This window comes from Oncorhynchus keta, chromosome 18 (assembly GCF_023373465.1).
Source record: "Oncorhynchus keta strain PuntledgeMale-10-30-2019 chromosome 18, Oket_V2, whole genome shotgun sequence".
NCBI lineage: Eukaryota > Metazoa > Chordata > Actinopteri > Salmoniformes > Salmonidae > Oncorhynchus > Oncorhynchus keta.
In genome coordinates, this window is record NC_068438.1 from 47680388 (window position 1) to 47708081 (window position 27694).

Here is a 27694-nt window from a genome sequence, read left to right on the forward strand (position 1 = left end):
GCATTCCAGCTCAGAACACATTCCAGCTCACATCTCCACCTACCGGAACACAGCCAGCATTCCAGCTCACATCTCCAACGGAACACAGCTCAGCATTCCAGCTCACATCTCCACCTACCGGAACACAGCTCAGCATTCCAGCTCACATCTCCACCTACCGGAACACAGCTCAGCATTCCAGCTCACATCTCCACCTACCGGAACACAGCTCGGCATTCCAGAATATACTGTAAGAGGTATCTTACATATAGACAAAAAGGTGCTGTACGATGGAAAGCACCTCCAAGACAGCTGTTTGAAAGCCATGCAATAGTGATATGATCAGCTATATCAGAGGATTGTTCTGGCTGACCTCTATGGGTTTGACTAACCTCTTGTGATGTCCAGCCCCAAGCCTGATGTGTGATGTGCTACTGTTGTTTCCTTAACCTGGTCCTATAGCACCCCTTTATGTGATGGTCTTCTGTCTGAGGTATCATATCATTTCCAGACACCTGAAGACTTGACTCGTTTCAAAAAATTGGTTTGGAACATTCTAAAGAACTGGTTGATTATGGAATTAGAATACAGGAAAACCAGCTGAAACAGGGGGACTTGGCGACCGTAGTTTAGGGGACTTGGCGACCGTAGTTTAGGGGACTTGGCGACCGTAGTTTAGGGGACTTGGCGACCGTAGGGGACTTGGCGACCGTAGTTTAGGGGACTTGGCGACCGTAGTTTAGGGGACTTGGCGACCGTAGTTTAGGGGACTCGGCGACCGTAGTTTGGGGGACTCGACGACCGTAGTTTGGGGGACTTGGCGACCATAGTTCAGGGAACTTGGCGACCGTAGTTTAGGGGACTTGGCGACCACAGTTTGGGGGACTTGGCGACCATATATTGGGGGACTTAGTGCCTCATACTGGCACTGCTGCATGGTGAAGTCAAGGGGGCAGGGGCCTACGGGAAGGACCGAGAACTGTACAGTAGTTCCTAGATGGTCATGCTAGGACAGAATCGGAAACAGGTTTGTATTAATACAGCATTTTGTAATTAGTCCTGTCTAGCATAGGGCAACGGTCGTTGTCACCATAATGGCCATATCAGACTGACAGGAGGAGGGATGAGGGGAGGGGAAGGGCAGTTCGTGGTAAATGTGCCAATTAAAATTGTATTTTTTTTTTAAAGAGTATTTATTCCTCAGCTGTTGTAAATTAAATTTTCCTACCGAGTCTTATTGATGTCATTCTTCATTGTTCTCAGTGCAACCAGTGAGTCACAGCAGACTTGGTCACATATCAGAGGCTCGTGCCGGACCGGTGTCCTCTTCGTTTTACTTAACATGTAGTGTTGATTTATGTTGTCTGGCTGAGTTTGAGTCTGTGTAATTTTGTACCGAGTGATGTACTTGACATAACTTTATATTTCTGTGAATAAAACTTGAGCAAACTGTTATTATGAACATCATGTCTTCCGTTTCTAAGCCACCCACAAGACATTTGATCAAGCACCAACCCCGATCACAACATATTGAATTGAACACTGCTCAGCACTTCATGAGAATAGGTTTGGCTGATGGACACCCTAGTGGACAAGACATTTGACAGGTTCACTGACTGCAGGCCAACTCCTGCACCACTCACAACATACTTGAATTGAACACTGCACCACTGCAGCACTTGCACCACTGAGAATAGGTTTGGACTTTTACTGACTGGACACCACTGCAGAGATCTCTAGTGGACACCAAAGGTGTTCTGCAGAGGCAGAGACTCCTGCACCACTGCAGACTAGTCTGCACCACTAGGTAGACAGGACTCCTGCACCACTGCAGAACTCCTGCACCACTGCAGAGGCAGAGACTCCTGCAGAGACTCCTGCACCACTGCAGAGACTCCTGCACCACTGCAGAGGCAGAGACTGCACCACTGCAGAGGCAGAGACTCCTGCACCACTGCAGAGGCAGAGACTCCTGCACCACTGCAGAGGCAGAGACTCCTGCACCACTGCAGAGGCAGAGACTGCACCACTGCAGAGCAGAGCACCACGGCACTCCTGCACCACTGCAGAGGCAGAGACTCCTGCACCACTGCAGAGACTCCTGCACCACTGCAGAGACAGAGACTCCTGCACCACTGCAGAGGCAGAGACTCCTGCACCACTGCAGAGGCAGAGACTCCTGCACCACTGCAGAGGCAGAGACTCCTGCACCACTGCAGAGGCAGAGACTCCTGCACCACTGCAGAGGCAGAGACTCCTGCACCACTGCAGAGGCAGAGACTCCTGCACCACTGCAGAGGCAGAGACTCCTGCACCACTGCAGAGGCAGAGACTCCTGCACCACTGCAGAGGCAGAGACTGCACCCCTGCAGAGGCAGAGACTCCTGCACCACTGCAGAGGCAGAGACTCCTGCACCACTGCAGAGGCAGAGACTCCTGCACCACTGCAGAGGCAGAGACTCCTGCACCACTGCAGAGGCAGAGACTCCTGCACCACTGCAGAGCAGAGACTCCTGCACCACTGCAGAGGCAGAGACTCCTGCACCACTGCAGAGGCAGAGACTCCTGCACCACTGCAGAGGCAGAGACTCCTGCACCACTGCAGAGGCAGAGACTCCTGCACCACTGCAGAGGCAGAGACTCCTGCACCACTGCAGAGGCAGAGACTCCTGCACCACTGCAGAGGCAGAGACTCCTGCACCACTGCAGAGGCAGAGACTCCTGCATTTGGAAAGTATTCAGACCCATTGATTTAAAAAAAAAACATTTTCTTAAGTCATTATTATTTTTATCCCTCAATCTACAGTCGTGGCCAAAAGTTTTGAGAATGACAAATATACATTTTCTAAGCCTGCTGCTTCAGTGTCTTTAGATATTTTTCGTCAGATGTTACTATGGAACACTGAAGTATAATTACAAGCATTTCATAAGTGTCCAAGGCTTTTATTGACAATTACATGAAGTTGATGCAAAGAGTCAATATTTGCAGTGTTGACCCTTCTTTTTCAAGACCTCTGCAATCTGCCCTGGCATGCTGTCAATTAACTTCTGGGCCACATCCTGACTGATGGCAGCCCATTCTTGCATAATCAATATTTGGAGTTTGTTAGAATTTGTGGGTTTTTGTTTGTCCACCCACCTCCTTGAGGATTGACCACAAGTTCTCAAGGGAATTAAGGTCTGGGGAGTTTCCTGGCCATGGACCCAAAATATCGATGTTTTGTTCCCCGAGGCACTTAGTTATCACTTTTGCCTTATGGCAAGGTGCTCCATCATACTGGAAAAGGCATTGTTCACCAAACTGTTCCTGGATGGTTGGGAGAAGTTGAGTGAGCCCACTCCCTTGGCTGAGAAGCAACCCCACACATGAATGGTCTCAGGATGCTTTACTGTTGGCATGACACAGGACTGATGGTAGTGCTCACCTTGTCTTCTCCGGACAAGCTTTTTTCCCAGATGCCCCAAACAATCGGAAAGGGGATTCATAAGAGAAAATGACTTTACCCCAGTCCTCAGCAGTCCAATCTCTGTACCTTTTGCAGAATATCAGTCTGTCCCTGATGGTTTTTCCTGGAGAGAAGTGGCTTCTTTGCTGCCCTTCTTGACACCTTGCCATCCTCCAAAAGTCTTTGCCTCACTGTGCGTGCAGATGCACTCACACCTGCTTGCTGCCATTCCTGATCAAACTCTGTACTGGTGGTGCCCGATCCCGAAGCTTAATCAACTTTAGGAGACGGTCCTGGCGCATGCTGGACTTTCTTGGGCGCCCTGAAGCCTTCTTCACAACAATAGAACCGTTCTCCTTGAAGTTCTTGACGATCCAATAAATGGTTGATTTAGATGCAATCTTACTGGCAGAAATATCCTTGCCTGTGAAGCCCTTTTTGTTTAAAGCAATGATTACATATTTCCTTGCAGGTAACCATGGTTGACAGAGGAAGAACAATGATTCCAAGCACCACCCTCCTTTTGAAGCTTTCAGTCTGTTATTCAAACTCAATCAGCATGACAGAGTGATCTCCAGCAGTGTTCTCGTCAACACTCACACCTGTGTTAACGAGAGAATCACTGACATGATGTCAGCTGGTCCTTTTGTGGCAGGGCTGAAATGCAGTGGAAATGTTTTTTTGGGGATTCAGTTCATTTGCATGGCAAAGAGGGACTTCTGATCAATCTTTATAACATTCTGGAGTATATGCAAATTGCCATCATACAAACTGAGGCAGCAGATTTTGTGAAAATTAATATTTGTGTCATTGCCAACTTTTGGCCACAGCTGTACAAAAGCAGGTTTTTAGAAATGTATGTATGGATATATATATATAAAACACCTTATTTACATAAGTATTCAGACCCTTTACTATGAGACTCAAAATTAAGCTCAGGTGCATCCTGTTACCATTGATCATCCTTGATGTTTCTACAAGTTGATCGGAGTCAACCTGTGGTAAAATCAATTGATTGGACATGATTGGGAAAGGCACACCGCTGTCTATATAAGGTCCCACAGTTGACAGTGCATGTCAGAGCAAAAACAAAGACACGAGGTCGAAGGAATTGTCTGTAGAGCTCCGAGATGGGATTGTGTCAAGCCACAGATCTGGGGAAGGGTACCAAAACATTTATGTAGGTCCCCAACATTTATGAAGGTCCCCAAGAACACAGTGGCCCCTATCATTCTTAAATAGAAGACATTTGGAACCACCAAGTGGCTGCATGGCCAAACTGAGCAATCGGGGGAGAAGGGCCTTGGTCAGGGAGGTGACCAAGAATCTGATAGTCATTCTAACAAAGCTCCAGAGTTCCTCTGTGGAGATGAGAGAACCTTCCAGAAGCACTCCACCAATGAGGCCTTTATGGTAGAGGGGCCAGATGGAAGCCACTGCTCAGTAAAAAGCACGACAGCCCACTTGGAGTTTGCTAAAAGGCACCTAACGACTCTTCTGACCATGAGAAAAAAGAAAAGTCAAGGCTGTAATCGCTACCAAACATATTTCAACAAAGTATTGAGTAAAGGGTCTAATACTTATGTAAATGTAATATTTCTGGCTTTTTTGCAACCAGGTTTTTCTAAAAACCTGTGTTTGCTTTATGGGGGTATTGTGATGTCATTATGGGGTATTGTGATGTCATTATGGGGTATTGTGATGTCATTATGGGGTATTGTGATGTCATTATGGGGTATTGTGATGTCATTATGGGGTATTGTGATGTCATTATGGGGTATTGTAAGTAGATTGATGAGGGGAAAAAGTAATCCATTTTAGAAAAAGGCTGTAACGTAACAAAATGTGGAAAAAATTCAAGGGGTCTGAATACTTTCCAAAGGTGCTGTATATCCTACAAAGAGACCACCAGTGTCATGTATTAGGCATATGCTTGTATAATTGTGTGTTAATATGCATGAATATTTAACAAATAGGTCTACTTAAATAGTGTCATATTGGTAAATTAGGGCCAAGGGCCTGTTAGCCATAAAAACATCTCACTGTAGTACTGCTGATTTAAAATCAGTTTAGCTTTTAACATCATAAATGAACAACATTAATATGACATTGAATGCTTTGTGGATACGGGCCCATAGACTACAATATAGTTGTCTCAGGCAGTAAAGCAGGAAGCATAATTAAGTAGCAGCTCTGAAGATTTAACACGCAGAGTCGCAAAGAAAAATATATATTTCAGACTGGACTGAGGACACTGGACAGAGGACTGAAGACACTGGACAGAGGACTGAGGACACTGGACAGAGGACTGGGGACTGAGGACACTGGACAGAGGACTGAGGACACTGGACAGAGGACTGAGGACACTGGACAGAGGACTGAGGACACTGGACAGAGGACTGAGGACACTGGACAGAGGAACTCTGCCTAGAAGGCCAGCATGCCGGAGTCGCCTCTTCACTGTTGACGTTGAGACTGGTGTTTTGCGGGTACTATTTAACGAAGCTGCCAGTTGAAGACCTGTGAGACGTCTGTTTCTCAAACTTAGACACTAATGTACTTGTCCTCTTGCTCAGTTGTGCACTGAGGCCTCTCACTCTTTTTATTCTGGTTAGAGCCAATTTGCTCTGTAAACTTTGATTAGCTAATACAACGTGCCATTGGAACACAAGAGTGATGGTTGCTGATCATGGGCCTCTGTACACCTATGTACATATTCCATTGAAAGATCAGCAGTTTCCAGCTACATTAGTCATTCACAATATTAACAATGTCTACACTGTATTTCTGATCAATTTGATGTTATTTTAATGGACAAAAAAATTTGCTTTTCTGTCAAAAACAAGGACATTTCTAAGTGACCCCAAACTTTTGAAAGGTAGTATATATTTACTTGTTCTGTTCATTCCTTTTTCTATTTGCCCGACTTCATTAGGTCGGGCAAAATCACTACATCGAGTGGAGGCCGTTATAGCAGCAATGTTCCAACATCTAGTGGAAAGCCTTCCCAGAAGAGTGGAGGTTGTTATAGCAGCAATGTTCCAACATCTAGTGGAAAGCCTTCCCAGAAGAGTGGAGGCTGTTATAGCAGCAATGTTCCAGCATCTAGTGGAAAGCCTTCCCAGAAGAATGGAGGCTGTTACAGCAGCAATGTTCCAACGTCTAGTGGAAAGCCTTCCCAGAAGAGTGGAGGCCGTTACAGCAGCAGTGTTCCAACATCTAGTGGAAAGCCTTCCCAGAAGAGTGGAGGCTGTTATAGCAGCAATGTTCCAACATCTAGTGGAAAGCCTTCCCAGAAGAGTGGAGGCTGTTATAGCAGCAATGTTCCAACATCTAGTGGAAAGCCTTCCCAGAAGAGTGGAGGCCGTTACAGCAGCAATGTTCCAACATCTAGTGGAAAGCCTTCCCAGAAGAGTGGAGGCCGTTACAGCAGCAATGTTCCAGCATCTAGTGGAAAGCCTTCCCAGAAGAATGGAGGCTGTTACAGCAGCAATGTTCCAACATCTAGTGGAAAGCCTTCCCAGAAGAGTGGAGGCCGTTACAGCAGCAGTGTTCCAACATCTAGTGGAAAGCCTTCCCAGAAGAGTGGAGGCTGTTATAGCAGCAATGTTCCAACATCTAGTGGAAAGCCTTCCCAGAAGAGTGGAGGCTGTTATAGCAGCAATGTTCCAACATCTAGTGGAAAGCCTTCCCAGAAGAGTGGAGGCCGTTACAGCAGCAATGTTCCAACATCTAGTGGAAAGCCTTCCCAGAAGAGTGGAGGCCGTTACAGCAGCAATGTTCCAACATCTAGTGGAAAGCCTTCCCAGAAGAGTGGAGGCCGTTACAGCAGCAATGTTCCAACATCTAGTGGAAAGCCTTCCCAGAAGAGTGGAGGCCGTTACAGCAGCAATGTTCCTACATCTAGTGGAAAGCCTTCCCAGAAGAGTGGAGGCCGTTACAGCAGCAATGTTCCAACATCTAGTGGAAAGCCTTCCCAGAAGAGTGGAGGCCGTTACAGCAGCAATGTTCCTACATCTAGTGGAAAGCCTTCCCAGAAGAGTGGAGGCCGTTACAGCAGCAATGTTCCAACATCTAGTGGAAAGCCTTCCCAGAAGAGTGGAGGCCGTTACAGCAGCAATGTTCCAACATCTAGTGGAAAGCCTTCCCAGAAGAGTGGAGGCCGTTACAGCAGCAATGTTCCTACATCTAGTGGAAAGCCTTCCCAGAAGAGTGGAGGCCGTTACAGCAGCAATGTTCCAACATCTAGTGGAAAGCCTTCCCAGAAGAGTGGAGGCCGTTACAGCAGCAATGTTCCTACATCTAGTGGAAAGCCTTCCCAGAAGAGTGGAGGCCGTTACAGCAGCAATGTTCCAACATCTAGTGGAAAGCCTTCCCAGAAGAGTGGAGGCCGTTACAGCAGCAATGTTCCTACATCTAGTGGAAAGCCTTCCCAGAAGAGTGGAGGCCGTTACAGCAGCAATGTTCCTACATCTAGTGGAAAGCCTTCCCAGAAGAGTGGAGGCCGTTACAGCAGCAATGTTCCAACATCTAGTGGAAAGCCTTCCCAGAAGAGTGGAGGTCGTTACAGCAGCAATGTTCCAACATCTAGTGGAAAGCCTTCCCAGAAGAGTGGAGGCCGTTACAGCAGCAATGTTCCAACATCTAGTGGAAAGCCTTCCCAGAAGAGTGGAGGCCGTTACAGCAGCAATGTTCCAACATCTAGTGGAAAGCCTTCCCAGAAGAGTGGAGGCCGTTACAGCTGCAATGTTCCAACATCTAGTGGAAAGCCTTCCCAGAAGAGTGGAGGCTGTTATAGCAGCAATGTTCCAGCATCTAGTGGAAAGCCTTCCCAGGAGAGTGGAGGCTGTTATAGCAGCAACGTTCCAACATCTAGTGGAAAGCCTTCCCAGAAGAGTGGAGGCTGTTATAGCAGCAATGTTCCAACATCTAGTGGAAAGCCTTCCCAGAAGAGTGGAGGCTGTTATAGCAGCAATGTTCCAACATCTAGTGGAAAGCCTTCCCAGAAGAGTGGAGGCTGTTATAGCAGCAATGTTCCAACATCTAGTGGAAAGCCTTCCCAGAAGAGTGGAGGCTGTTATAGCAGCAATGTTCCAACATCTAGTGGAAAGCCTTCCCAGAAGAGTGGAGGCTGTTATAGCAGCAATGTTCCTACATCTAGTGGAAAGGCTTCCCAGAAGAGTGGAGGCTGTTATAGCAGCAATGTTCCAACATCTAGTGGAAAGCCTTCCCAGAAGAGTGGAGGCTGTTATAGCAGCAATGTTCCAACATCTAGTGGAAAGCCTTCCCAGAAGAGTGGAGGCTGTTATAGCAGCAATGTTCCAACATCTAGTGGAAAGCCTTCCCAGAAGAGTGGAGGTCGTTACAGCAGCAATGTTCCAACATCTAGTGGAAAGCCTTCCCAGAAGAGTGGAGGCCGTTACAGCAGCAATGTTCCAACATCTAGTGGAAAGCCTTCCCAGAAGAGTGGAGGCCGTTATAGCAGCAATGTTCCAACATCTAGTGGAAAGCCTTCCCAGAAGAGTGGAGGCCGTTACAGCTGCAATGTTCCAACATCTAGTGGAAAGCCTTCCCAGAAGAGTGGAGGCTGTTATAGCAGCAATGTTCCAGCATCTAGTGGAAAGCCTTCCCAGGAGAGTGGAGGCTGTTATAGCAGCAACGTTCCAACATCTAGTGGAAAGCCTTCCCAGAAGAGTGGAGGCTGTTATAGCAGCAATGTTCCAACATCTAGTGGAAAGCCTTCCCAGAAGAGTGGAGGCTGTTATAGCAGCAATGTTCCAGCATCTAGTGGAAAGCCTTCCCAGGAGAGTGGAGGCTGTTATAGCAGCAACGTTCCAACATCTAGTGGAAAGCCTTCCCAGAAGAGTGGAGGCTGTTATAGCAGCAATGTTCCAACATCTAGTGGAAAGCCTTCCCAGAAGAGTGGAGGCTGTTATAGCAGCAATGTTCCTACATCTAGTGGAAAGGCTTCCCAGAAGAGTGGAGGCTGTTATAGCAGCAATGTTCCAACATCTAGTGGAAGCCTTCCCAGAAGAGTGGAGGTCGTTACAGCAGCAATGTTCCAACATCTAGTGGAAAGCCTTCCCAGAAGAGTGGAGGCTGTTATAGCAGCAATGTTCCAACATCTAGTGGAAAGGCTTCCCAGAAGAGTGGAGGCTGTTATAGCAGCAATGTTCCAACATCTAGTGGAAGCCTTCCCAGAAGAGTGGAGGTCGTTATAGCAGCAATGTTCCAACATCTAGTGGAAAGCCTTCCCAGAAGAGTGGAGGCTGTTATAGCAGCAATGTTCCATCATCTAGTGGAAAGCCTTCCCAGAAGAGTGGAGGCTGTTATAGCAGCAAGTGGGGACCAACTCCATATTAATGGCCATGACTTTGGAGTGAGATGTTCAACGAGTAGATGTCCACACACTTTTGGTCATGTAGTGCATCATGGGTATATTGTGACTGACTGATCTACAAATAATATCAAGTAGTTATTTATAATGCAAGGTGTTTTGTAGATCAGTCAGTCTAGACCTTAAAATCGTCTGCATTGTTAAACACCCCCATTATCAAACTCTGACTGAACCCATAGAACCAGTTATGAGGTCGTCATCTGAGAACTCTAAAAGTAACCACAATTCAGTTTAGTCGTCATAATTTACTTTTATGCTATTTTTTACTTAACATATTATCTTATGTTGTCTATAACTGTTCTGTACTCTTGTCATGTGTATCATGTTTTGTGTGGACGCCAGGAACAGTAGCTGCTACATTTGCTTTAGCCAATAGGGATCCTAATAAATGAAAACATCCCTGTATAAACAATCCATTGTGGTTTGATTGAGTTTTTAAGAATAGCTTGACTATGTATGTGTGGCTATAATCAATTGTGTAGGAACGAAGTAGGCTAAACGCCTGGTATCAATTCTGATAATGACACTGTGGAGAGTAGGGCCCATTAACGACATCAGTATCTGGTGTTCTTCTTAAATGTCAGTGGTTTGCTGTGAGAAGGACCCGTGGAGAGGGAAACCACCAGTCCAAAAACAAAACCTCAACAGGCAGGTAGGGACAGGTTGGTTAAGATCTATTTCAGGACCTGGTGATAGTGAAGAAGACCCCTGACCCCTGATGGCCAGCAGCACCCCTACAATCAGGACCTGGTGATAGTGAAGATGACCCCTGACCCCTGATGGCCAGCAGCACCCCTACAATCAGGACCTGGTGATAGTGAAGATGACCCCTGACCCCTGATGGCCAGCAGCACCCCTACAATCAGGACCTGGTGATAGTGAAGATGACCCCTGACTCCTCATGGCCAGCAGTACCCCTACAATCAGGACCTGGTGATAGTGAAGATGACCCCTGACACCTGATGGCCAGCAGCACCCCTACAATCAGGACCTGGTGATAGTGAAGATGACCCCTGACTCCTCATGGCCAGCAGTACCCCTACAATCAGGACCTGGTGATAGTGAAGATGACCCCTGACCCCTGATGGCCAGCAGCACCCCTACAGTAATCTCCAACATCTTCCCCAGCTTCCACTGCTTATAATCATGCTGCTGTTTCTGCTGGTACTGGGCCCTTCTGGACCTGAGCTCCTTCTCCCTCTGCAGCTGCTCACCATAGTGAGCCTGGAAGAAGGCATCAAGGTCAAACATGGCCTTCCCTCCAACGTTGGAGAACCGTGGGGATCTCTGCTGTTGTTGATACTGCTGTGGGCTAGAGGCTCTGGTGTTGTAGGTGGACTCCCGTTCAGAGGGTCTGCCAGCCTCCTGGTCTGACCCACTGAAGATGCTGTGGTCGTACTTCCTCCTCAGGGCCATGCTCCCCAGCACGCTAAAGGCCTCACTGATCTCAGAGAAACGCTGGCTGGCTTCCTCGTTGTCAGGGTTCTTGTCTGGGTGGTAGATGAACGACTGCTTCTAGTAGGCGGTCTTTACTTGGGGACACTCTGAGGATGTCGTAGTAGGCCGTTCTGCTCCTGTGAAGAGGTGGGAAGTCTGATTGGTTGATTTTGCTCCTCCAGCTGTGAGCCCTGGTGGAGTACAGGACCTCTGGGTGAGGTCGAAACCGGCCTGACTGCTGCTCTGCCAGGTTGAACATGACCGTGCTGAATTCTTGGAGCTGCTGAGGTGACCCAAAGGTTTCAGGGTGAAAGGTGGCCATGACAACACCTCTGCTATTCCAACACGTCATCCTGTGTACTGTTATTACTAGTTTACCCTGGGACATAGGCTGTACACTGGGCAGAACAGTTGCTCATTTGACGGAGGGTTGAGCATCAATGTCTAATAAAAGTAAATCATAAATTGAACAAACTTGAGGTAATGTCCCATAACCCAGTCTGTTCTCATGTTTTAGGCTAAAAAGTATTTGAGCTCTGTGCCCTTAACTCCATTCATTCAAGGGCATTATCTTTGAGGTTTTCATTTTCCGGTTCCCAGGAACTTGCCCGAATGTCCCTTGTTGACACCTGCTGACATTTGTAAATCCACTGTGCGGTTACCTTGCCTCTACAGGTTCTGGCTCCAATTATAAAACCTGCTGCTACTGACATCGTTCTGTTTTCTTGACCTTTGGCGCAGCGGAGGGAATGAGTCGGTGCGTTTCTAATCTGTACGCTTCGCTCCCCAATCTCCGACTGACCTCCATTCTCCCGTAGCAGCAGGTACAGCGACCATGGAGGAAATACAGGGGTGGTATCCGGTAAAATGTATAGCACACACGAGAGTCGATAGAAATGTTAAGTGGTCACAAAAACGTATTCTGACATCAAATTATATAAGAGGAATTGAGGCTTGAACGTTATCAAATGCCACCTCTTCCTCTCGGGTATTATGGTAAAGAGTTTGCGATAGTCTGTGCAACTGAATTTTTCGTATGATTTAAAATTGGGTTTATATATGCATTTAATTCAAGTTTTAGTTGTTGAAGTCGTATGTGAAAGTATTTTTAATTTTTAAACTGTGGCTGCCTCCTTAAATCACTTGCCCCCCTTTGGCGCAGACATTCTACGTCATACTGACATGTCTGGATAGAGCTGGGGCTCGACATCAGAACGACTTCTTTTGGTTTCAATCGATCACTGTTGGATAACTTGTATTAAACAAAAAAAAAAAAGCATGGCCTCAAGTTGTCGAAAACCAGAGCATATTGCCCCGCTTAAGAATGGTTAGTATGACATGTTCACTGGTTTTAAAGATAGTAATGAGAGCTAGCTAGCGCCCTGTTAGCCGCTAACTGTAGGAAGACTTAACGTTTGCTAAGTTCTCTAGTGATCTGCTCTCAAATGCCTACATACCAAGTGACTGGTCATTCATTTAGTTCATTATGTGCACTACATTTGGGGTTTTGGGCTGGGTTTATGTATAGCTAGCTAAACACTCTACTGATGTACAATGGACTTTATACATTTGATTGATATAGCACTTAACTTCTTCTGTTTTGATTTCAACTCATTATGTAGTTCTACAACGAAGAGGAGGCCAATAAATATTTTCAAAAGTGAGTCCAGAGTTTGACAATGACCTCTTATGGGCTGCAGAATATGAATCAGTCGTTGCATTTAACATTTACATACTGATCAGAGGCTGTCCTTGATAGAATATGTTTGATACATAGTATAATGTAATATGATTAAAGGTAACTAAGTAATCAACAGTTCAATAATTTCCTCATTGATTTCCAGTTCTCGGGTGATTGAGATCCAGGGCCAGATGTCCTAGAGGGCTGTGGAGCTGCTGAACCTGCCGGAGGACCTGCCCTGTATCCTGCTAGATGGGCATGATGTCCTAGAGGGCTGTGGAGCTGCTGAACCTGCCTGAGGACCAGACCTGTATCCTGCTAGATGGGCATGATGTCCTAGAGGGCTGTGGAGCTGCTGAACCTGCCTGAGGACCAGCCCTGTATCCTGCTAGATGGGCATGATGTCCTAGAGGGCTGTGGAGCTGCTGAACCTGCCTGAGGACCAGCCCTGTATCCTGCTAGATGTGGGGTAGGTGTACCGGCCAGGGGACGTCTGAGGGCTCTCATTAATGTAATAGGTATGGGTAGGAGAACAAGACATTAAAGCTACTTCAGACTGAGTGTGTGTATATAACTTGTCCCATCCACGTGTGACTCGGGGCTAAGTGGGGTCTGCCAGGCGGACATGACTTTTAAAACCTGAACATCGCTGAACCCATCGCATTTAAACGACCGTCGCACACTACAAGATTATTCACTTGGTTACCCATCTGTCTCGCAAGAGAAGAAGAAAAAGAAGAGGATGTGATTAGATTGTTAATGTATCTAGAATGAGATGTGATTAGATTGTTAACGTATCTAGAATGAGATGTGATTAGATTGTTAACGTATCTAGAATGAGATGTGATTAGATTGTTAACGTATCTAGAATGAGATGTGATTAGATTGTTAATGTATCTAGAATGAGATGTGATTAGATTGTTAATGTATCTAGAATGAGATGTGACTAGATTGTTAACGTATCTAGAATGAGATGTGATTAGATTGTTAATGTATCTAGAATGAGATGTGACTAGATTGTTAATGTATCTAGAATGAGATGTGATTAGATTGTTAAAGTATCTAGAATGAGATGTGATTAGATTGTTAATGTATCTAGAATGAGATGTGATTAGATTGTTAATGTATCTAGAATGAGATGTGATTAGATTGTTAACGTATCTAGAATGAGATGTGACTAGATTGTTAATGTATCTAGAATGAGATGTGATTAGATTGTTAACGTATCTAGAATGAAATGTGATTAGATTGTTAATTTATCTAGAATGAGATGTGATTAGATTGTTAACGTATCTAGAATGAGATGTGATTAGATTGTTAATGTATCTAGAATGAGATGTGACTAGATTGTTAATGTATCTAGAATGAGATGACTAGATTGTTGATCTAGAATGAGATGTGATTAATTGTGTATCTAGAATGAGATGTGATTAGATTGTTAAGATCTAGAATGAGATGTGATTAGATTGTTAACGTATCTAGAATGAGATGTGATTAGATTGTTAATGTATCTAGAATGAGATGTGATTAGATTGTTAATGTATCTAGAATGAGATGTGATTAGATTGTTAATGTATCTAGAATGAGATGTGATTAGATTGTTAACGTATCTAGAATGAGATGTGATTAGATTGTTAAGATCTTGTTGAGAATTGTTGTATCTAGAATGAGATGTGATTAGATTGTTAACGTATCTAGAATGAGATGTGATTAGATTGTTAATGTATCTAGAATGAGATGTGATTAGATTGTTAATGTATCTAGAATGAGATGTGATTAGATTGTTAATGTATCTAGAATGAGATGTGATTAGATTGTTAATGTATCTAGAATGAGATGTGATTAGATTGTTAATGTATCTAGAATGAGATGTGATTAGATTGTTAATGTATCTAGAATGAGATGTGATTAGATTGTTAACGTATCTAGAATGAGATGTGATTAGATTGTTAACGTATCTAGAATGAGATGTGATTAGATTGTTAATGTATCTAGAATGAGATGTGATTAGATTGTTAATGTATCTAGAATGAGATGTGATTAGATTGTTAATGTATCTAGAATGAGATGTGATTAGATTGTTAACGTATCTAGAATGAGATGTGATTAGATTGTTAACGTATCTAGAATGAGATGTGACTAGATTGTTAACGTATCTAGAATGAGATGTGATTAGATTGTTAACGTATCTAGAATGAGATGTGATTAGATTGTTAACGTATCTAGAATGAGATGTGATTAGATTGTTAACGTATCTAGAATGAGATGTGATTAGATTGTTAATGTATCTAGAATGAGATGTGATTAGATTGTTAATGTATCTAGAATGAGATGTGATTAGATTGTTAACGTATCTAGAATGAGATGTGATTAGATTGTTAACGTATCTAGAATGAGATGTGATTAGATTGTTAATGTATCTAGAATGAGATGTGACTCCTAAGCCTTTTCAGCCAGACATGTAACGCTTTACGATACAGAGAGTTGAAATATCTAGCCAATAAATCGTTTAAAAAAAATTGAATAACGTTTTGTGTACAGAGCTTGTTAGAGATGTAATGATTTGACCCTTTGGCAAATACAAATGCACACTAGTAGTAAGCATCGCTCCCCAGTTAAAGTGCATAATGATAAGCATCGCTCCCCAGTTAAAGTGCATAATGATAAGCATCGCTCCCCAGATAAAGTGCATAATGATAAGCATCGCTCCCCAGTTAAAGTGCATAATGATAAGCATCGCTCCCCAGTTAAAGTGCATAATGATAAGCATCGCTCCCCAGTTAAAGTGCATAATGATAAGCATCGCTCCCCAGATAAAGTGCATAATGATAAGCATCGCTCCCCAGTTAAAGTGCATAATGATAAGCATCGCTCCCCAGTTAAAGTGCATAATGATAAGCATCGCTCCCCAGTTAAAGTGCATAATGATAAGCATCGCTCCCCAGTTAAAGTGCATAATGATAAGCATCGCTCCCCAGATAAAGTGCATAATGATAAGCATCGCTCCCCAGTTAAAGTGCATAATGATAAGCATCGCTCCCCAGTTAAAGTGCATAATGATAAGCATCGCTCCCCAGATAAAGTGCATAATGATAAGCATCGCCCCCCAGTTAAAGTGCATAATGATAAGCATCGCTCCCCAGATAAAGTGCATAATGATAAGCATCGCTCCCCAGTTAAAGTGCATAATGATAAGCATCGCTCCCCAGTTAAAGTGCATAATGATAAGCATCGCTCCCCAGTTAAAGTGCATAATGATAAGCATCGCTCCCCAGTTAAAGTGCATAATGATAAGCATCGCTCCCCAGTTAAAGTGCATAATGATAAGCATCGCTCCCCAGATAAAGTGCATAATGATAAGCATCGCTCCCCAGTTAAAGTGCATAATGATAAGCATCGCTCCCCAGTTAAAGTGCATAATGATAAGCATCGCTCCCCAGATAAAGTGCATAATGATAAGCATCGCTCCCCAGTTAAAGTGCATAATGATAGCTTCTATGGTGGTCACACTAGAAATAAAACAAGTCTGTTTTTTTTAACTTAACTGACCGCTGACAGCTGCTTTAATGAGGAAAAGTTTGACTTTGGTATGACTCATATGTGGTTGTCTCACCTAGTTACCTTGAGATGAATGCGCTAACTGCAAGTCTCTCTGGATAAGAGTGTCTGCTAAATTACTCACGTGTAAATGTTGTTGGTGCTTGAATGTCAAACTGACATTCTTCTCCTCAGGTTCTTCCTGTGTCTGTTGGTTGGGTTTTCAGGAAGCCTATCCAAGGTGAGTAAAAGAACAGGGGGGTTTTATTTCAATAGACTATGCAGTATTGAGTGCTGAATGCTGATGGTTTGTGTTTTCAGTGGTTGGGGTCAGAGACGGTGGACAGGAGTGTCCCAAGTCAAGTCCAATTCACAGGACAGAGGTAAAGTGATTTAATAAGATTGTCAACTTTAGACATGTTGTAATGCTTAATTACCACCATTATGTTAAAGAAAATACCTATTAATAAAAGTACTAGCATAGTTGGGTAGATGACATTGGGCAGGTCTTTTCCTCAGGTCAGGCCAGGCACATTTCCCTGCCCTGATGAGGTTGAAGGACCCAGATGGACATAGAGGGCTGTCGTCCTGCCTGACTACAGTTACTGCCCGGCAGCTTTTCCTCCCTCTGACATCACATGATCAAGCAGATGGGGATTTGGGAAACTCACTGCTCAGCCTGTAGGGTCTCCACTTGCGCCTGCTGAATAGCTTTATGGGTCAGCCGCTTCAGGTGAGTGGTCACGGGTGTTTGCAGTGTTTGCTGGGTTCCAGCCTTGGTGTGAGCCGAATCAGGAGGAAGTGGTCACAGGTGTTTGCAGTGTTTGCTGGGTTCCAGCCTTGGTGTGAGCCGAATCAGGAGGAAGTGGTACTCGTTTGGAAAGCAGCGTGTGACGTCCTTTACAATCTGTCACGAGACATAGAGCAGATTGAAGTTAAAGTTGAGTAAAAACAACTACAGGTTGATTAGCGCTGCGGTGTCTCGATCCCTTCCTGTGTCTGCTGGTGGTCATTTCCTGTTTGTCTTCGTGAAGATCTCGCTTTAAGAACATGAAGGGCAAGTCTGCAAAGAAGGGAAAGACTGGATCCTGGAGGGGAGGAGAAGACAGGGCAGGTATTTACCCCTCTGTCTACACTGTCTTATTGAGAAGACAGGGCAGGTATTTACCCCTCTGTCTACACTGTCTTATTGAGAAGACAGGGCAGGTATTTACCCCTCTGTCTACACTGTCTTATTGAGAAGACAGGGCAGGTATTTACCCCTCTGTCTACACTGTCTCATTGAGAAGACAGGGCAGGTATTTACCCCTCTGTCTACACTGTCTCATTGAGAAGACAGGGCAGGTATTTACCCCTCTGTCTACACTGTCTTATTGAGAAGACAGGGCAGGTATTTACCCTTCTGTCTACACTCTTATTGAGAAGACAGGGTGGGTATTTACCCCTCTGTCTACACTGTCTTATTGAGAAGACAGGGCAGGTATTTACCCCTCTGTCTACACTGTCTTATTGAGAAGACAGGGCAGGTATTTACCCCTCTGTCTACACTGTCTTATTGAGAAGACAGGGCAGGTATTTACCCCTCTGTCTACACTGTCTCATTGAGAAGACAGGGCAGGTATTTACCCCTCTGTCTACACTGTCTCATTGAGAAGACAGGGCAGGTATTTACCCCTCTGTCTACACTGTCTTATTGAGAAGACAGGGCAGGTATTTACCCCTCTGTCTACACTGTCTTATTGAGAAGACAGGGCAGGTATTTACCCCTCTGTCTACACTCTTATTGAGAAGGCAGGGCAGATATTTACCCCTCTGTCTACACTCTTATTGAGAAGGCAGGGCAGATATTTACCCCTCTGTCTACACTCTTATTGAGAAGGCAGGGCAGATATTTACCCCTCTGTCTACACTCTTATTGAGAAGGCAGGGCAGGTATTTACCCCTCTGTCTACACTGTCTTATTGAGAAGACAGGGTGGGTATTTACCCCTCTGTCTACACTCTTATTGAGAAGGCAGGGCAGATATTTACCCCTCTGTCTACACTCTTATTGAGAAGGCAGGGCAGATATTTACCCCTCTGTCTACACTCTCTCATTGAGAAGACAGGGCAGGTATTTACCCCTCTGTCTACACTCTCTTATTGAGAAGACAGGGCAGGTATTTACCCCTCTGTCTACACTCTCTTATTGAGAAGACAGGGCAGGTATGTATCCCTCTGTCTACACTCTCATTGAGAAGACAGGGCAGGTATATACCCCTCTGTCTACACTCTCATTGAGAAGACAGGGTAGGTATGTACCCCTCTGACTACACTGTCTCATTGAGAAGACAGGGCAGGTATTTACCCCTCTGTCTACACTGGCTCATTGAGAAGACAGGGTAGGTATGTACCCCTCTGTCTACACTGTCTCATTGAGAAGACAGGGCAGGTATGTACCCCTCTGTCTACACTCTCTCATTGAGAAGACAGGGTAGGTATGTACCCCTCTGACTACACTGTCTCATTGAGAAGACAGGGCAGGTATTTACCCCTCTGTCTACACTCTCTCATTGAGAAGACAGGGTAGGTATGTACCCCTCTGTCTACACTGTCTCATTGAGAAGACAGGGCAGGTATGTACCCCTCTGTCTACACTCTCTCATTGAGAAGACAGGGCAGGTATGTACCCCTCTGTCTACACTCTCTCATTGAGAAGACAGGGTAGGTATGTACCCCTCTGTCTACACTGTCTCATTGAGAAGACAGGGTAGGTATGTACCCCTCTGACTACACTGTCTCATTGAGAAGACAGGGCAGGTATGTACCCCTCTGTCTACACTGTCTCATTGAGAAGACAGGGCAGGTATTTACCCCTCTGTCTACACTGTCTCATTGAGAAGACAGGGTGGGTATGTACCCCTCTGTCTACACTGTCTCATTGAGAAAACAGGGTAGGTATGTACCCCTCTGTCTACACTGTCTCATTGAGAAGACAGGGTGGGTATGTACCCCTCTGTCTACACTGTCTCATTGAGAAAACAGGGTAGGTATGTACCCCTCTGTCTACACTGTCTCATTGAGAAAACAGGGTAGGTATGTACCCCTCTGTCTACACTGTCTCATTGAGAAAACAGGGTAGGTATGTACCCCTCTGTCTACACTGTCTCATTGAGAAGACAGGGCAGGTATTTACCCCTCTGTCTACACTGTCTCATTGAGAAGACAGGGTGGGTATGTACCCCTCTGTCTACACTGTCTCATTGAGAAGACAGGGCAGGTATGTACCCCTCTGTCTACACTGTCTCATTGAGAAGACAGGGCAGGTATTTACCCCTCTGTCTACACTGTCTCATTGAGAAGACAGGGCAGGTATGTACCCCTCTGTCTACACTGTCTCATTGAGAAGACAGGGCAGGTATGTACCCCTCTGTCTACACTGTCTCATTGAGAAGACAGGGCAGGTATGTACCCCTCTGTCTACACTGTCTCATTGAGAAGACAGGGCAGGTATTTACCCCTCTGTCTACACTGTCTCATTGAGAAGACAGGGCAGGTATGTACCCCTCTGTCTACACTGTCTCATTGAGAAGACAGGGTGGGTATTTACCCCTCTGTCTACACTGTCTCATTGAGAAGACAGGGTGGGTATGTACCCCTCTGTCTACACTGTCTCATTGAGAAGACAGGGTGGGTATGTACCCCTCTGTCTACACTGCCTCATTGAGAAGACAGGGCAGGTATTTACCCCTCTGTCTACACTGTCTCATTGGGTGGTGATCCTGTACAGGTTAACATTAGTATCATCAACTTATTACATTCATATAGTTTACAACCCCATTTGGATGAAGCCAGTAGGCTCTGTAACAGAAAGGCTGGTCTCTTACTGTCTGTGGTGTGTTCTGTCTCTCAGGGAGGTCCGAGCTGACACAACGTACACTGCCCGGCAGAGAAGGACTCACTTCTGAACCCCAGTCAGTCCTGTGTGTTCCGGGCCTGGAGATTCACCATTATGGAATACTACTGTCCTGTGGACAGAATCTGGACAGAAACTGGCCCCTCTCTAGGACATGGTCCCAATCCTCTGGACAGAAACTGGCCCCTCTCGAGGACATGGTCCCAATCCTCTGGACAGAAACTGGCCCCTCTCGAGGACATGGTCCCAATCCTCTGGACAGAAACTGGCCCCTCTCAAGGACATGGTCCCAATCCTCTGGACAGAAACGGACCCCTCTCTAGGACATGGTCCCAAACCTCTGGACAGAAACTGGCCCCAACAAATGGACAGCAAAGAAAATAAATTCCTCTCTCTGATCTTAGACCCATTCTTCTGGACTAGATAATTTCCCCTCGAGCTGCATATTCTATTTTAAATGTTTGATGTGGACTTTTTGTTTGAAAGCTTGAATTAAACATGTTCTGTAACATGTCTTTAACTGCACTGTTGGTAAAGGCCTTGTGAGGAAGCCATTTCACGGTAAGGTCAACCCCTGTTGGTAAAGGCCTTGTGAGGAAGCCATTTCACGGTAAGGTCAACACCGGTTGGTAAAGGCCTTGTGAGGAAGCCATTTCACGGTAAGGTCAACACCTGTTGGTAAAGGCCTTGAGAGGAAGCCATTTCACGGTAAGGTCAACACCGGTTGGTAAAGGCCTTGTGAGGAAGCCATTTCACGGTAAGGTCAACACCTGTTGGTAAAGGCCTTGAGAGGAAGCCATTTCACGGTAAGGTCAACACCTGTTGGTAAAGGCCTTGAGAGGAAGCCATTTCACGGTAAGGTCAACACCTGTTGGTAAAGGCCTTGAGAGGAAGCCATTTCACGGTAAGGTCAACACCTGTTGGTAAAGGCCTTGAGAGGAAGCCATTTCACGGTAAGGTCAACACAGGTTGGTAAAGGCCTTGAGAGGAAGCCATTTCACGGTAAGGTCAACACCTGTTGGTAAAGGCCTTGAGAGGAAGCCATTTCACGGTAAGGTCAACACCGGTTGGTAAAGGCCTTGAGAGGAAGCCATTTCACGGTAAGGTCAACACCGGTTGGTAAAGGCCTTGAGAGGAAGCCATTTCACGGTAAGGTCAACACCTGTTGGTAAAGGCCTTGAGAGGAAGCCATTTCACGGTAAGGTCAACACCGGTTGTATTCGGCGCATGTGACAAATAAAATTTGATTTGATGTCTTGATTCATAGGCCCATATCAATCCCAGTGAATATTCATGTCATGTAATTTGGAGGCCAATTGTCAACCCAGTGGATAGTCATGTAATTTAGAGGCCAATAGTCATGGAATTTAGAGGCCACTCGTCATCCCAGTGGTTAGTTAAATCATTTAGAGGCCACTCGTCATCCCAGTGGTTAGTTAAATCATTTAGAGGCCACTAGTCATCCCAGTGGTTAGTTATATCATTTAGAGGCCACTAGTCATCCCAGTGGTTAGTTATATAATTTAGAGGCCACTAGTCATCCCAGTGGTTAGTTAAATCATTTAGAGGCCACTAGTCATCCCAGTGGTTAGTTAAATCATTTAGAGGCCACTAGTCATCCCAGTGGTTAGTTATATCATTTAGAGGCCACTAGTCATCCCAGTGGTTAGTTATATCATTTAGAGGCCACTAGTCATCCCAGTGGTTAGTTATATCATTTAGAGGCCACTAGTCATCCCAGTGGTTAGTTAAATCATTTAGAGGCCACTAGTCATCCCAGTGGTTAGTTAAATCATTTAGAGGCCACTAGTCATCCCAGTGGTTAGTTAAATCATTTAGAGGCCACGAGTCATCCCAGTGGTTAGTTATATCATTTAGAGGCCACTAGTCATCCCAGTGGTTAGTTAAATCATTTAGAGGCCACTAGTCATCCCAGTGGTTAGTTAAATCATTTAGAGGCCACTAGTCATCCCAGTGGTTAGTTATATCATTTAGAGGCCACTAGTCATCCCAGTGGTTAGTTAAATCATTTAGAGGCCACTAGTCATCCCAGTGGTTAGTTATATCATTTAGAGGCCACTAGTCATCCCAGTGGTTAGTTATATCATTTAGAGGCCACTAGTCATCCCAGTGGTTAGTTAAATCATTTAGAGGCCACTAGTCATCCCAGTGGTTAGTTAAATCATTTAGAGGCCACTCGTCATCCCAGTGGTTAGTTAAATCATTTAGAGGCCACTAGTCATCCCAGTGGTTAGTTATATCATTTAGAGGCCACTAGTCATCCCAGTGGTTAGTTAAATCATTTAGAGGCCACTAGTCATCCCAGTGGTTAGTTAAATCATTTAGAGGCCACTCGTCATCCCAGTGGTTAGTTAAATCATTTAGAGGCCACTAGTCATCCCAGTGGTTAGTTAAATCATTTAGAGGCCACTAGTCATCCCAGTGGTTAGTTAAATCATTTAGAGGCCACTCGTCATCCCAGTGGTTAGTTATATAATTTGGAGGCCACTAGTCATCCCAGTGGTTAGTTAAATCATTTAGAGGCCACTAGTCATCCCAGTGGTTAGTTAAATCATTTAGAGGCCACTAGTCATCCCAGTGGTTAGTTAAATCATTTAGAGGCCACTAGTCATCCCAGTGGTTAGTTATATCATTTAGAGGCCACTAGTCATCCCAGGCCTGTGGGCTACATGTAATTATTTTGAGATATGCCCCGTATTACATTGTCGATAGTCTCGTTCATCTGAATGCAGTTATTAACTGAACAACGTGTCTTATCTCTGTAATAATAAACATGTTCTCTACACGTGACTCAGCTCTTCTCCATGCTGTTGGAAGTGTCTATGAGCAAGATCACTACTGCACAGACACACGACATTGGTAATGATTCCAAACGATGTATTAATGGCGTAATGTATTGTATAATTTCGTACAAGAGACATGCATAATGCATGTCTAGATTAGTTTGTACGTAATCTGGTAGCAATCAGTAGAAATCGATTAATAAAGTTAGGCGACAGGTCTACAATAATTTCAACCGTGCTGTCTTTTATACCTATAGAGGCCGCTCTTGCACAACAAATAGCTTCCCCCAGAAATGACATCTCCACTATCGAGGCTCACTTGGGCGTTATCGTCGTCTTGGCGACGTGTTAAACCGTGTCCATTCCTTGTTCTCGCCTGTGGTCTTTTAGGCCAATTTGAATGATTGAGTGGAGGGGTAAAAAAAAAAAATGTTGCATCAGAATGTATTTTGATATGGGGATATAATCTGTTGCGATGAACACTGGGGATTCATGTGTGAAAAAACGGGTGGCCTAGCCTCACCTTTCAAGCGCGTCAACCCCGAGGGAGTCCCACCTTCCAAAAACACGGACGAGGAAATCACGCTACTAGCTTGCCATCCAGCAGCCGATTGAAGCGCGCACTCGACGTTTGGACACCCTTCTGCTCTCTCTGCTTTTTGCCACCGCTCTTTTGAAGATTTTAGAAAATATAAAGAATAAGCGGGGAAACCATCACCACCACCACATTCATAAAGGGGCGTTACGGAGAGAGTCGGACAAAGTGTAACATAAGTGATGATGAAAGACCGCACGCAAGAACTTCGACAGGCGAGTTGACACTTTTTGTCGATCTATAAATAGTCCGTTTACAGTTATCGAAGAAGGAATGGTCACAGTGGCAATTGTATCTGACTGTAGGCTATTGTAGACGATTCAAACGTCTGATGGAATAACTGGACATCATAAATTAGCGGGAATGTCTTAGTGGGAAACATTGTGCCAAGCAACAGTTGTCAAATTGGACTAGACGAGGAAAAAGTATATATTTTTTAAAACAATCTAGCTTACTTTGGGTATGACAATTTATTTACTGTATTATTAACCTATGGTGACACAATTGCTCCTGGTTATAATGAAAACGGTCCTATAAACGAGTTTTTGAGGTGGGGTCTGGGGTGGTACATATATAAAGTGTCACCATTGGTGACCATGGTCTCGCATATTACAGACATGTTATCATAAATAACAGCTCCAGCGCCGATTATCGAGGCGTTGCCTGCATTTTTGTCAATAGACAATGAATGAGATAAACTGGGCTATTATTTTCACAGTCCACCACGAAGAGAGGTTCGAGATGGGCACTCCAGCCTCACTCCACATTTGTTTTTCCTGGAATTGCACATTTCCATTGCGCTTTCATCACCATATGAGCGAGCAGCTGGCATGTGGGCACTGGACACCTCACTGTGCGTAACGCTGTTACGCGCAAATGTATACAGTACGGTTGACTTATCCATGAGGATTCTCTCTGTTATGAATCTCCGTCGAAGGAATGATGTTGAATTTCAACCTGGTAACGACCTGGTATCACCTACACCAATAGCTGGTGTAGGTGATACTTTTGGTGGGACCCGAAAGGGAGGGTGTTAGGGACGTGGCATTTCATTCCAGTGTCATGTATAGACTATGTGTTAAGCACACAGAAAATCCCAGTGCCCTCATAATACATCTGTGTGTGTATGACAATTTAATTTTTTATTTTATTTTACCTTTATTTAACCAGGCAAGTCAGTTAGAACACATTCTTATTTACAATGACGGCCTGGGAACAGTGGGTTAACTGCCTGTTCAGGGGCAGAACGACAGATTCGTACCTTGTCAGCTCGGGGGTTTGAACTCGCAACCTTCCGGTAACTAGTCCAACACTCTAACCACTAGGCTACCCTGCCACCTCTACAATCTAACCATTAGGCTACCCTGCCACCTCTACACTCTAACCACTAGGCTACCCTGCCGCCCCCATTGATTTGGGTAAAAATCTACACAATAATAATGTGTTCCCAGATGAGAACACTAAGAAGTATTAATTAAAACACTCATTTCCAGATTGGTCCTTGATGGTAAAAGTATCAATCAATCCCATTTGATTTAATGGTTGTTTTTTTACAAACCATTTGTCACCAAGTAAAGACAGCAACCAGCTGAGCGGTTCTTTATACAGCCTGCTAGGGGTTGTAGTTCTTTATATAGCCTGCTAGGGGTTGTAGTTCTTTATATAGCCTGCTAGGGGTTATAGTTCTTTATATAGCCTGCTAGGGGTTATAGTTCTTTATATAGCCTGCTAGGGGTTATAGTTCTTTATACAGCCTGCTAGGGGTTATAGTTCTTTATATAGCCTGCTAGGGGTTATAGTTCTTTATACAGCCTGCTAGGGGTTATAGTTCTTTATATAGCCTGCTAGGGGTTATAGTTCTTTATATAGCCTGCTAGGGGTTATAGTTCTTTATACAGCCTGCTAGGGGTTGTAGTTCTTTATATAGCCTGCTAGGGGTTGTAGTTCTTTATATAGCCTGCTAGGGGTTATAGTTCTTTATATAGCCTGCTAGGGGTTATAGTTCTTTATATAGCCTGCTAGGGGTTATAGTTCTTTATACAGCCTGCTAGGGGTTGTAGTTCTTTATATAGCCTGCTAGGGGTTGTAGTTCTTTATATAGCCTGCTAGGGGTTATAGTTCTTTATATAGCCTGCTAGGGGTTATAGTTCTTTATACAGCCTGCTAGGGGTTGTAGTTCTTTATATAGCCTGCTAGGGGTTATAGTTCTTTATATAGCCTGCTAGGGGTTATAGTTCTTTATATAGCCTGCTAGGGGTTATAGTTCTTTATATAGCCTGCTAGGGGTTGTAGTTCTTTATATAGCCTGCTAGGGGTTATAGTTCTTTATATAGCCTGCTAGGGGTTATAGTTCTTTATACAGCCTGCTAGGGGTTGTAGTTCTTTATATAGCCTGCTAGGGGTTATAGTTCTTTATACAGCCTGCTAGGGGTTGTAGTTCTTTATATAGCCTGCTAGGGGTTATAGTTCTTTATACAGCCTGCTAGGGGTTATAGTTCTTTATATAGCCTGCTAGGGGTTATAGTTCTTTATATAGCCTGCTAGGGGTTGTAGTTCTTTATATAGCCTGCTAGGGGTTATAGTTCTTTATATAGCCTGCTAGGGGTTGTAGTTCTTTATATAGCCTGCTAGGGGTTGTAGTTCTTTATATAGCCTGCTAGGGGTTGTAGTTCTTTATATAGCCTGCTAGGGGTGTAGTTCTTTATATAGCCTGCTAGGGGTGTAGTTCTTTATATAGCCTGCTAGGGGTTATAGTTCTTTATATAGCCTGCTAGGGGTTATAGTTCTTTATATAGCCTGCTAGGGGTGTAGTTATTTATATAGCCTGCTAGGGGTTGTAGTTCTTTATATAGCCTGCTAGGGGTTATAGTTCTTTATATAGCCTGCTAGGGGTTGTAGTTCTTTATATAGCCTGCTAGGGGTTGTAGTTCTTTATATAGCCTGCTAGGGGTTGTAGTTCTTTATATAGCCTGCTAGGGGTGTAGTTCTTTATATAGCCTGCTAGGGGTGTAGTTCTTTATATAGCCTGCTAGGGGTGTAGTTATTTATATAGCCTGCTAGGGGTTATAGTTCTTTATATAGCCTGCTAGGGGTGTAGTTCTTTATACAGCCTGCTAGGGGTTATAGTTCTTTATATAGCCTGCTAGGGGTTATAGTTCTTTATATAGCCTGCTAGGGGTTGTAGTTCTTTATATAGCCTGCTAGGGGTTGTAGTTCTTTATATAGCCTGCTAGGGGTGTAGTTCTTTATATAGCCTGCTAGGGGTGTAGTTCTTTATATAGCCTGCTAGGGGTGTAGTTATTTATATAGCCTGCTAGGGGTTATAGTTCTTTATATAGCCTGCTAGGGGTGTAGTTCTTTATATAGCCTGCTAGGGGTTGTAGTTCTTTATATAGCCTGCTAGGGGTGTAGTTCTTTATATAGCCTGCTAGGGGTGTAGTTATTTATATAGCCTGCTAGGGGTGTAGTTATTTATATAGCCTGCTAGGGGTTGTAGTTCTTTATATAGCCTGCTAGGGGTGTAGTTCTTTATATAGCCTGCTAGGGGTGTAGTTCTTTATATAGCCTGCTAGGGGTGTAGTTCTTTATATAGCCTGCTAGGGGTGTAGTTCTTTATATAGCCTGCTAGGGGTGTAGTTATTTATATAGCCTGCTAGGGGTTATAGTTCTTTATATAGCCTGCTAGGGGTGTAGTTCTTTATATAGCCTGCTAGGGGTGTAGTTATTTATATAGCCTGCTAGGGGTTATAGTTCTTTATATAGCCTGCTAGGGGTGTAGTTCTTTTTATAGCCTGCTAGGTAGGGGTGTAGTTATTTATATAGCCTGCTAGGGGTTGTAGTTCTTTATATAGCCTGCTAGGGGTTATAGTTCTTTATATAGCCTGCTAGGGGTGTAGTTCTTTATATAGCCTGCTAGGGGTTGTA

The 27694-nt window shown here is 44.5% G+C and overlaps 1 protein-coding gene, 1 long non-coding RNA gene and 1 pseudogene across 2 annotated transcripts; 2 read left to right on the top strand and 1 right to left on the bottom strand.

Annotated features, from left to right (window-relative positions):
* Window positions 1-6379: 6379 nt before the first annotated feature.
* On the bottom strand, window positions 6380-12077 carry LOC118379036 (dnaJ homolog subfamily C member 30, mitochondrial-like). The gene has a single exon (XM_052468623.1). The coding sequence runs from the start codon at window positions 11236-11238 to the stop codon at window positions 10807-10809; it is 432 nt and encodes a 143-aa protein (XP_052324583.1). The 5' UTR covers window positions 11239-12077; the 3' UTR covers window positions 6380-10806.
* Window positions 12078-12103: 26 nt separating this feature from the next.
* LOC127908861 (uncharacterized) lies at window positions 12104-23182 on the top strand. Its single transcript, XR_008068785.1, has 7 exons — window positions 12104-12586; window positions 12882-12919; window positions 13104-13409; window positions 16673-16718; window positions 16799-16860; window positions 16997-17591; window positions 20369-23182. It is a non-coding gene; the product is annotated as an uncharacterized LOC127908861 (long non-coding RNA).
* A 334-nt stretch (window positions 23183-23516) lies between these two features.
* LOC127908862 (syntaxin-1A-like) overlaps window positions 23517-27694 on the top strand; it is a 239195-nt pseudogene continuing 235017 nt past the window's right edge.